The sequence below is a fragment of the Notamacropus eugenii genome, chromosome 1 (genome assembly GCF_028372415.1).
Source record: "Notamacropus eugenii isolate mMacEug1 chromosome 1, mMacEug1.pri_v2, whole genome shotgun sequence".
NCBI lineage: Eukaryota > Metazoa > Chordata > Mammalia > Diprotodontia > Macropodidae > Notamacropus > Notamacropus eugenii.
The window spans coordinates 420,802,263-420,814,274 of NC_092872.1; the positions used below are offsets into that span (position 1 = coordinate 420,802,263).

At 42.4% G+C, this 12,012-nt stretch overlaps 1 protein-coding gene across 2 annotated transcripts in view; it reads right to left on the reverse strand.

Moving 5' to 3' along the window:
• Positions 1–10,494, reverse strand: part of SAMHD1 (SAM and HD domain containing deoxynucleoside triphosphate triphosphohydrolase 1) — a 52,261-nt gene extending 41,767 nt beyond the window's left edge. For both annotated transcript variants that reach the window (XM_072631452.1, XM_072631451.1), the window contains exons 1-3: positions 9,805–10,494; positions 5,393–5,459; positions 679–751 (exon numbers count right to left, since the gene is read on the reverse strand). In XM_072631452.1, the coding sequence (XP_072487553.1) occupies positions 679–751; positions 5,393–5,459; positions 9,805–10,006 (342 nt within the window). In that variant the 5' untranslated portion in view covers positions 10,007–10,494. The remainder of the gene's footprint in view (positions 1–678; positions 752–5,392; positions 5,460–9,804) is intronic.
• Positions 10,495–12,012: the final 1,518 nt, after the last annotated feature.

The window sequence follows — 12,012 nt, forward strand, 5'->3', positions numbered from 1 at the left end:
AAGAGCCATACCTGAATACCTAGAGGCCACATATGGCCTCATGGCCAAAGATTCCCCACCCCTGGGCTAGACTGACTCCAGGCTCAGCACTTTCTCTACTGTACCACCTAGCTACCCATGATTGCACATAAAACTCCAAATCTCTGGTACAGTTTCCTTTCTTTAAAATGTAATAAAAGCTACATTCAACATTTAGAATGTATCTGCTAAAAAGTACTGTTCATCCACAAAGCTGAGATATAGCAAGGCAGTCCCAATACTTTAGTCTCTCTCTTTCAAAAAAGCAAAACAAATCCCAAACTCCATTCTCTCTCCACTGGAGAAGGATTAGGAAATTTCAATAAACACTAATAAGTCAGAACCCTGAAAAGCTAGTTTTCCTCTTTCTAAACTTGGAGGTTTGAATGGGGTAGAAAATGGAAAGAAAACTTTATTTTTTTCTACGGCAAATTAATGGCATATTCTACTGTACAATGTTTAAATTAAAATTTACTAAAAACCCAAACTTTCTTTTAAAAAATTACCTGTGATGTAGGTTATATTGAATGATAATCTTATTTCAGTAACATATTTTACATTCTGATAATGAATCAAACATGCAATGGGTAAACAGAAACTGAGGTCCTCCAAATGGAAAATAATATTAAGATCTAACATTAATAACTAACTCCCATTTACCTTCATTGCATCATCATGGTTTTGATTCAGTTCATGGATACAATCCAGCATTTTCCGTCTGTCTTCTAAAGACCTGAGAGAGTCACCAAACACCAAAAAAACATGTCATAATTTGCTTAATAAAGTTTGTGATACTGATTTGTGAATGATTTTTAAAAATCAAGTCAATTACCTACAAATCATTAAGAACTATTAACAATTTAGAAATCACTTCAATAAATCTCCCAAGCAAATGTGTTTCTAAGTATACTTACAGGACAGCCACCTGGTTGGTCTTTTCAGCCATCTGAAAGCTAAACTGACAAAATGCTATATTTCTTTTGTGTCCCCTAATACATTTTGTTGTTGTTGGCCAGTTCTTTTTCAGTTGTGTCTGACTCTTCGTGACCCCATTTGGGATTTTCTTGGCAAAGATACTGGAGTAGTCTGATCTTTCCTTCTCCAGATCATTTCACAGATGAAGAAACTGAGGGAAACAGGGTTCAGTGACTTGCCTAGGGTCACATGGAATAAGAGTCTTCCAGACCCCCAGGCCTGGCACTCTATCCATGGTATCAGCCAGCTGCCCCCTAATGCACTTAGTCCACAGTAAATACCAGCTGACTATGGTGATATGAATCTTTCCTAATGCAACTCAGCATTAAGGACTGTGGCTGAGTGAATCCTAGGATTTAAACTCTCTCCAACTGACTGGCATCCCTTGGTCCTAGGACTGCTCACTCTGCTGAAGCAGTTTCAATCCTGATACACTGAACAATTAATACATAAACAGTCACCTCACTGTACATGGATGGTTCAAAATCCTTCCAAGCCTCGTGTATTTATCAGAGGCCTGGCCCTTCTTAGTATCTGAGGGTATTTCAACAATAATCCCACTGAAAACCAACACTTGTCACAAGAAGGTACTAGTTCTCTTTTGGATTAGTTTTGTTGCAGGGCAGCTAGGTGGTGCAACGGATAAAGCACCAGTGCAGGAGTCAGGAGGACCTGAGTTCAAATCTCACCTCAGACACTTGACACTCATTAGCTGTGTGACCTTGGGCAAGTCACTTAACCCCAATTGCCTCATTCTGGGTCATCTCCAGTCATCCTGATGAATATCTGGTCACTGGATTCAGATGACTCTGGAGGAGAAGTGAGGCTGGTGACCTGCACAGCCCTCCCTCACTCAAAACAAAGTCAAGTGCAAGTCACTCATCATTTCTCTGATGGCATGGTCTTCTTCTGCAACGAAAGATGAACACACGCAGTTCTGTTGCAGGAACTTCTCCCACCCTGGCAGATAAGGAGATCTGCCTAATCTTAAAGACTTAATCATAACAGAGTCTGAGCAGGGCAGAAGTCTGGGGGAAAAGGAGTGCTCTGGAAAGGACAGGATGGATGGAATGGGATGGGATGGGATGGGATGACTGAGAAGTTACTAGACTTGCCCATAGATTATTCAATGAGGGTCAGATTTGTTGTCATTAAATCATTTCAGGTTCTTTGTGACCCCACTTGTGGTTTTCTTGGTAAAGATACTGGAGTGGTTTGCCCCTTCTCCAGCTCATTTTACAGATGAGGTAACTGAGGCAAATAGGGTTAAGTGACTTGATCAGGGTCATGCAACAACTAAGTGTCTGCCATCAGATTTGAACCCAGGGAGATGAGTCTCAGGAAGAATCAGTGTTCTATCCACTGACCCACTTAGCTGCCCCCCCCCAATATTTCCTTTTTTCATGACCCATACAAGGATGACATCCATTACCTTGGTGTCCTCCAAATAAGAGGAGCACTACCATGCTCTGAGCTAACTAGCCGCTGCTCAGTTTCAGAAGCAGGATACAAACCTAGGCTTTCCTGACTCTAAACAAGCTTTCTATTCTCTACACCAAGGTGTCTTTTTGCTGAAGTTGCTGGCATTTTTAAAAATATTTTTTGGTGGTTATTGGAGGAAAAGAACATACTATAGGCTACTTTATAATAATACCACCCTCTCACATTTACATCACATTTTAAGGTTACAAAGTACTTTCTTTCCACGCAACAACATTGTAAAGGTAACCAGCATAATTATTATCACTAGCTTTGTACAAGAGGATACTGAGTGAAAAAAGATAAAGTGATTTGCATCGAGGTCACATAGCTAGTGTCAGAGCCTAGATTCAAATCTAGATCTCTAACTTTCTCTTTTCCCTATGCCATTTCCCCCCCTTTATCTGTGCTGACCATTTTAGTAACAGAAATAGAAACTATTTATGAGAAATCACTGATAAGATAATAATGACTTACCACTTGTTTTTTGGCAAGTTTTAATTTGACCATTCTCTCCAACACCCCAAAGAAGTACTATTCTACTAGACTCTAGTGTGGAATATTAGCACTGGAAAAAAATCTTTATTTTAACAAAAAATGGAACTGATACGCAGATAGGACTCTCTCAGTTCTTAGTTCCTACTTGTCTGACTGCTGCTCAGTAAAGTCATTAATAACCTTCTTTCCTCCTAGCTTTAAAGTCTTCTTATACTTTACTCCCACATACTCTTCTAGTGACACTGGGTTCCTTTTGTAGTTCCTTGACCAAGACCCTCCATTTCCCTGATTCTGGGCATTTTCATGGGCTGTGTTCTATATCTGGAATTTTCTCTCCTCTTCTCCACTTCCTTCAAGCCTCAGCTCAAACCTCACTTTATACAAGAAGTTTTCCCCAAGAACCCTTAAGGCTGGTACCTTCCCTCCTTTGACTCTCTCCAATTTATTCTATACACAGCTTGTGTTGTAGATGGCTGTTTACATGCTGGCTCCCTCATTAGATGGTTAGCTCCTTGACAGGAAGGATTGTCTTTTACCTTTCTCTTTGTATCACTACATTTAGCTTAATGCCTGGCACACGTAGGAGCTTAATGAATATTTTTGACTGATTACTAAATGAATGAATGTTCATCCTACTCCCAAACTATAGGTTCCGTCTTAGACCCTCTTCTCTATCACTGTCTGGGTGATTCCATTGGGTTCAATAATCATGCAGATGGGTCCTAGATCTACACATCCAGCTACGGGCCCTCTCCTGAGCCTCAGTTCTTCAGCATAACACTCAGTTGTGTATTGGACATTTCTAGCTGGATGTCTCTCTCACAGGCATGTCAGATTCAATATATTCAAAACTTGTTGGCGTCCTCCTGTCAAGGCTACCTGTACTCTTCTGAACTTACCTGTTCTATTCATGGCATCCCAGTCTATCTAGTTATCTAGGCTTGAAATTCTCAAGTCATCCCTAACTCCTCACTTTCCCTCACTCAACAAATGCAATCAGCAGCCAAGGTTCACAGATACTACCTCTTCACCGTTCGCAATTTTATCCCCATTCTCTGCATTCACATAGCTAACACCTCAAAAGAAGGACTCATCACCTTTCACCTGAATAATGGTCACAGCCTTCTAAATGGTCTCCATCCCTCATCTCTCTTCTCTCCAATACATTCTCCAAACAACTGCCAAAGTAATAGACAGTCCTAAAATTTAGGTCTGACCATGTTACTCAAACTCCAGTGGCTCTCTATTACCTCTAAGATCAAATACAGATTCCTTTATTAGGCCTGTAAAGCCCTTCGTGACTGGGACCCAAACTATCCAGCCTTATCATATATCACTTCTTTTACACACCCTTTCCTCCAGCCAAACTAAACTCCTATCTCTTCCTCACACATAAAACTCCATCTCCCATCTCTGTGTTTTGGAATGAGCTGCCCCATATCTAGAAGGACTTTCCTCCTCATCTCCACTTCTTAGTATCCCTATCAGAGTTCAGTTTAAACACTACCTCTTAAATGAGGCCCTTCCTGATCCTCCCAGGAGATGCCAGTGACTCTCCTCCATGTTTACTCTATATTTATTTTGTAGGCACTTCTGTGTTTTCTCCCTGTGAGCACACAGACTACATCATTGTTTTCCCTTTCTGTTTCCGGTGGCTGGCACACAATAAATGCTTGTTGACTGCCTGGTTGAAAATCCCTTGATTGTCAGTCTAGTAATTTTTCCACAGAACCATAAAGTGGAGTAAATGTGAAATACTGAGTCCTTAACAAGATTTTATACCCCAAGATTACCAGCCCTGGAGGATCCTGGCTAACTTCAAACCCTGAAGAAACTGCTTAAGAAGCACCTTTGAATAGAACACCAATGACAGCTTATGGGACAGACTTAAAAGAGATTAGCTGTTGATCCTAGGATAAAATTATACCAACTTTAATTGAACCTTGCTAATGACACTTGGTTTTCTTTTTTCAAAAATGAAATTACCAGGAAATTACTGACTTTTCAAAACATGAAGATTTAAAATGAACTGCTAACCAGGAGACAGGGAGTCTCCAAGTATTTAAAATATGTTTGTAAATATTCTTTCCTATCACCTTTGTTCATAATCTGGTGCTCTCTCAAATAAGTCAAGAGGGAGAAGCTGGTCACTAAAAGAACATTTACTGCATAGCAAAATTCTTCAACTAAGAAGGACCAAATCTCAAATATATTGAATGTCACTTTCCCACTGACAAATTTCTTCCATGTAAAAAGGGAGGTTTCTGTAAAGACAACATTAATACGATCTTTGTCTTTTATCCTTGTCTAAAAATTAATCAAAAATTAAAAATTCAAATAGCAATCTAAAAAAGAAGAAAATATTAAAACAGAATTATCTTAAGTGTTTTTTTATACACTTCAATGTGAGCAATAGTCTTACCTTACTCCAAGTTCTTCAAGACGTGATTCATTAAGGTGGGGCAGCTGAGAGCCTCTGATTTTGTTTTCTATGAAAAAATTTTTAAAGATCAATACCAATATGTTTTATCTTTATATATTTATTAAGTTATGTGTACTTCAAATGTAATTTTCTGAAAATTCACTACTATATGATTTGTGTAAAATACTTGCAAGAAAGTTTATCTGTAAAACCCATCTGTGATTACAAATACAAAATAACTTAAAGAATGCTGTGTTTTTGGTTTTGCCAGTAAAAGGTAAGAGTATATCACATTTATCTGTCGGTACTTTACAGATTAATGTGGTTTTTTTTTTTTAAAGGTAGGAACAGAAAAGCATGCCACAATCCTGACTTCTGGATTCCTGACTTTCTACTTTGGCAATTCAATCAAGTCTTATACTGAATCTTGTCTGCTTCCCTTTAAAAAAAAAACTTTAAAAATTAATTATTGCCTTTTTTTTTTTTACAGCAGTTATTTCCACTTAACATTCCCTGGCCTTTTCTTGTTACAAATCAAAAATTTTAAGCAATGACCAGCAACAAAATAAACCTATCTAATACCTCCAACTAATATTGAATTCCATTTATCTATAATCCTCTACTTTTTTTGGGTAATGATTTTACTTGCTAATTTGAATGGCCACATTCTTTATTAAGTTTCACCTAAAAATTAGGTCTCTACATTTAAATTCTTATAGATGTTTTAAATTTTACTTTTATCTTTTTTTGTCACTCAAGTTCTCTGCTCAATGAGCGATCAAAAAACACTAGACATAGCTGGAAACCTTATTCAGATACTCCAAAGAAAAGTAACTATTTACATAGTTAAATCACTTCTGCACTACTGCTAATAGGAAAATGTGGGGAATTGCTTTAATTTGAAGAAATTAAAATAATGAATCTGATCTGTTTTATGACTCCTACTTCTGTTCTCCTCAATCCCTTCTATATTTTCCCCTTTTTCCTTTCCCCTACTGTCTTCAGTGAATTTGAATTAAGCAAAGTATGACTGCTACATTTAAAACATAAACTACAGTCAAAATGGTTTCTGTCATTACAACCCTTTTAAAAAATCACTTCATGTTTCTCAAAATATTCCTTACTGGGGTGAAAATGTCTACCCTGTGTAGTAGGTTAAAGGTGACAGACACTTCAGGAAAAGTCATGCAGTAGGATTTAAGCTATAAACTGTGGAAATCCATTCTCCCCCACAGCTCCCACTGTAATACATTTTGATTTTGCTTCATTTCAAGGAACTAAAAAGTTGGAAACTTTTAAATATTGGGAAAGAATTGACCATTTTTTACTTTTCATTTTTAACATTTAAGAAAACTATTCTAAGCATGTTCAGTAATAGTCAGAAGTAATGAGCAGATATTCTAGAAACCAGTTCACAAATTTCTCTGCATTTATGTTACATGTGTATGTTTAAGTCCTTCACCTTTCCGAGAAAGAAATATATATCATCACTTTCCCTCAAGTATCATTCATTACAATTTGTAAGACTTTGATTTTTTTTTTTTACAACTATGGTTTACACTTTTGTGGTCACTGTAGCTTGCCACACCCTGAAGGCAGCAAGACAATTTGAAGGGGGCCAGATGGGGTTATTACAATATTAAAGGAAAGAAATAATTAAGTGCTAAACCAAAGTGATAAGTAACAATGGAATGGGGAAGAGAGAAGGGAAAACAGATACAGAAATACTGTAGTGGTAAAGACAGGATTTAGAACTAATTGAAGTTTCATGCCTGAAAGAATGGTTAACACCATCAAGTTCAATAGGGGCACTAGAAGGCTGGTTGGTCAGATTTTCGAGAGAAGATGGTGTTTTAGACATGCTGAGTTTGAAATGGCATGGGAACCTCCAGGTAAAGGTGATAAGCAAATATGTGGAAAAGCAACCTTGGTGCTCAGGGCAATGGTAAGACAAAGCACAAAGATCTGAGAATCATCCACATTACTAAACAAAGCCACTAAAATGAGAAAGTATAGAGAGAAGAAATGGAGCTTTACTTTAAACATTTTATAATAAATCATGAGACTAAAATAGTTTCCCTGAGTGAGGTGACAGAGCTTTCTCCTTTCCTCCCCCTCCCCCCACCACTTGGTAAGGACCTGTGCCCCTCACTGAATACCTCTCTAATGTACTTTATCCAGTAACTTTGTACATAACATTATCTGTGTTGCTATGTTACCCTTCTACAATACCAATAAGATCCCTAAGCCTTACCTAAACTTCTATCTCCTCCAGACACAGTGGCCAGTACAAGTAAACGTAGCTATGATGTATATACCATATACATAGCAACTTATGCACTTCAAGTCAACAAATACTTAATGAGTGACTGTGTGCCAAGTACAAGGGGGTCCTACAAAAGGCAATTAACAGCCCCTATTCTCAAGGTGCTCCCAGTCTAGTGGAGGAGACAATATACAAATGACTGGGTATAAACTGACATATACAGGATTAACTAGAGATATCTCCCTAGCACTAAAAGCAATCAGTAAAGGCTTCTTGCAGCTTACATATTATCAGCTCATTACTGTAAGGTACTCATTTCCAGAAAACTCACCCAAGGAATTACAGAAAAGTACAGTGAAAGAAACAACCTTGGGGAAAGGAGTGGGGGAGTGTAATAACTTAAGAACCAACCCACAGCTGTAACTGCTCCCAGAGTTCCTAGCCCCTACAAAAGGTATGAGAAGAGGAAAAGGAACTGAAGATATGGGTTGGTTTGGCTTTCTCCTTGCCCCCCTCTCCAGGCCCCCAGTCATTCTAGCTATTTTTAGGGCCCCATCACAGGAAGGACTCTTTCTTGGCCATGCAAAGATAAGAGTTGCAAATCATAACCAGCCAACACCAACTTCCACTTCTGGTAGCTGTAAAATACATGTTACACTTTCATACCTAACTTCAAAAAACTGAGTAGACCGCAAAGCTTGTTGACAATGAACTTATTTATTCAAAAATGGTTAAACAAGATGCTGGACTTAGCCTGCATGTTTCAGCCAAGATTGTTACAACAGGGGCCTCAGCCTGGCTATGGGTTAGATGAAAGCTAAAGATAGAAGGAAAGAAGGAAACAGGATATCTCAAAAGAAAAACAAGTGTATGTGATGAATGGAAACTAGGGAGGAAGGAGAAACAAACACCTATTAAAGTTCAACATCATCTGATGTGGCATAATCTTAGACTGCTAGGAAACCGCAACAGGAAAGATACCAGCTTGGGGCTCAGCAAAAAAAGACTGGGAGTGAAACCTAGGGTTTTTTCTTTCCAAGCAATTTCGTCAGCACTTTGAGTCTGCCAATAATATGCCCATCCAGAGTCAAAAAACTTGATGCTCAGGTTGTAAACAAGTCCTTTTGACCATAAAACTTGTCACCACTTATTATTTACCAATAAGGCAGGTGACTCGATTCTCACCTTTCAGAAGCTTAGGAGGGCATAGCTTTGTGCAACATTAGCAATGACAATGTATCACAATCCCAAGAGAAAAATGCCCAAACTAACTCTTTTCTCATCCTAATAAATAATAATAATAATTAATTAGGTCACTAGGTTGGCCCCACCCTCGGAGGAGCACACCTCTCAGCCAAGCCACCTCGGTGACCCCAGCACCACCACCACCTCTTATTGTATGCTGGGTCTGGTCCAACACACCTTAATAGTTACTATGTATAGCCCCCCTCCCACCCTCTCACCCCAATCCTTTTCGGTTCCTCGGTCTCCTTACTAACTTCTGAAGGCGGCCCAACTCCAAATTCGCCTGCTCCCTCCAATCTCCCATCTTAAAACAAATTAGGTCCCCCTCCTCCGAGGGGGAGTCTCTGCCCACTCAGTTCGGGCACTGTGGGCACCGTGGGGAGGGGCTAAGCAGGTGCCACAGAGTAGGATGAGGGATCCGGTGAAGGGCTCCCTAGTGAGAGTCAAGTGAAGGGATGGTGATGGGACAGGAGGAAAAGAAGGGTCAGTGGGGGTGCTGATGGGGTGAAGGAACAAGTCCTGGAGGTCCGCGGGGAGTCTGTCACGGGCAGCGGGAGGGCTCCGGGGGAGCAGCCGCCGGGAAGGATGGGGTGTGAGTGGGGAGGGGGATCGCTGACCAGGTCACTGGGGAGTCACCGCGGAGGTGGCCGGAGGGACGGTGTGGGGTGGGGCAGAGGGCGGGGGGTCCCCGGGGGAGCAGGTGGTTACAGGCGGGTTAGCTGACCAAGTCACCGGGGAGTCCCAGGGTCCGGGGGGAGGGGGGTAGCTGATGAAGTCAAGGGGAAGTATCCCTGCAGGGACGCCGGGGGGGAGGAGGAGAAGGGCGGCTGGGGAGCCGGGGGCCGGGCCGGTCCTGCCGGGGTCGGGCGCACCCCCGCGCACCCCCATCCTCGCCCGCTACCTCGGAAGCAGCTGAGCAGCGCGGCGTTGCTGACGCCGTGGCGGCTGAGGAAGGCGCACAGGCGCTCGGGGCTCCAGCTCTGGGGATCCGCATCGTCCTCGGGCTCCGCGCCCGCAGGCCCGGCCGGCGCCGCGCCGCGCTCCCGAGGCGGGCTGGGAGTCCTGCAGCGGGCACGCTTGGGGGGCATCCCGAGCTTCCTCATGGCCTCTTCGGAGAGGCGGCCGCCCGCGGAGCTCCAGGAGCCGGCGGCAGAGCTAGCCGCGCAGGCGCACAGCGGCTCCGGCCGGCGAGAGCCCCGCCCTCGCCTCCCTCCGCGGCAGGCCGGAGCAGGAGAGCGCCCCTGCGGCCCGGAGGGCGGGAGCGCGGTGACGGGAACGGCCGCTGTTCTGGCCGGGGGCAGAGCCCCGGGAGAAGTGCGCCGCCCTGGAGTCTTCTCGGGAGCCGCGCGGGACCCGCGTATACAGAGAATCCTCCTTTACGGCTTCATCTGCCTACAGGGCACTTAGCAAGAAAATGAGTGGGGCGGAGTGCTGGGAGCGGGCGAAGCCTGGTCTCCTCTGGGAACAGCTGGATATATAGAGGGCGCGGTGACCGCCCACTCTCTAGCTGTTGCCCTCCCTAAATATTCTGCCCTCCCACCAGTCCACAAATGGCATGACCATCCTCGTGGGTGGCTGAGACCGAAACTGAGGAAATTGATGAATGGAGAAGCAAGGGTATTTGAAAGGACATCAATAAGTAATTTGAAGTCCCCTAGTAAGATGAGATGAGGGGTGCTAGAATAGAGAGGCAGGCTGCGAGCCATGGACTGAACTTGAGAAAGCAGGGGGAAGGAGCTGGAGGCTGGGGAAGAAACAAAAAACATTGCCCATTGATGAATGAGGCTGCACTTTTCCGGAGGAACTCGCACAATTATAATCTAAGTGCCATCCTGGGTTCAGGTTAGGGTTAAGCTTTAGGAGGTGAATTCAGAGTTGGTTAAAGAGTCTATTCCTCTGGTCAGTTTCATCTCCCAGAGGAAGCTACATGAGTCCACACTTACCGTACTGTCTTAAGGTGAAGACCCAGACCCAGACCCAGACCCAGGAGGGAAAGACCTCAAGGTTGCTGGCTACTCTCCCCAGACCTGCACAATTCCAATAAATGGCAATTTTAAGTTTTGTTTTCCTTATTGTGACTCTCAGTCCTGTTGCTTTCGTTTCCCAGATTCTACAATTCATTGTTCTGTTGCTTCCTGGTTGGAACAAAGATATTTTTCACTGCTACTGACTGCCTCCAGAGCTACGATCTGAATCCTGTTGCTCCAGCTCAAGCACCATTTCCTCAGCAAAATATCACTATTCTAAGAGAATGAGACAATCTTGGCCAGTATACCTCCAGGCTAATCAATACATTTTAAGGTCTTTTGAGTTAGTAAATTACATCTGACTGAGACAGAAACAGGCTGCTTAATTGGACAATAGTTGAGAACCTGTTCAAACATAAATTCCCTCTTTCTCATTCTAGGTTGAACTGGAGTGACTGAAGTCTATTCCCCTTTACCCTACAGGCCTTAAGCTGGGTTCCTTTCTTTCTGCATAACTGCTATAAAGGAACATCTTTTTGATTCTCGCCTTTCTCAAAGATGCACATATACTCTTTGGAAACTGGTCCAAAATACCCTGAAACTCTGTAAGACTCAAGAAAACCCTAGAGACATCTGAGGGAAAGGGAAAAAGCTGGAGGCCGCCGCCTGAGGGCCCAGTCTGTACCCACTTGCCTCCTAGGGCTATTGCTAGAAGGGCCCTTTGTAACACCAATAGAAAAGGAAGATTATTGTCATTGTTAGGCGAGTAGGAAAGAGGTGTGGAAGTGGTCAGAATGAATGAATAAAAAGCATTTATTAATTGCAGGGAATACTATGGGAAAATATAAGTGAATTAAAAACAAAGATATTTTGCTGATTCACATGAGGTCTCTCCTTTGCTGAGCTTTGGGAATAGGAATACAAAAGACAAATAGTCCTTGCCCTTGGAGTTTACATTCTAATTGGAGAAGACTACATCACCTGAGAGTAATGGCCTGGGAAGAGTATTTTGGTTTGGATTCCTAAGGAGCTATATGGGAGATGGTTGAGTGTTGCTTCTCAGAAGCAAGATTAGGATTGATTTGATTAATAGCTACCTACTTGTGTGACCTTGGGGCATTTACTTCCCTTCTCTGGGCATG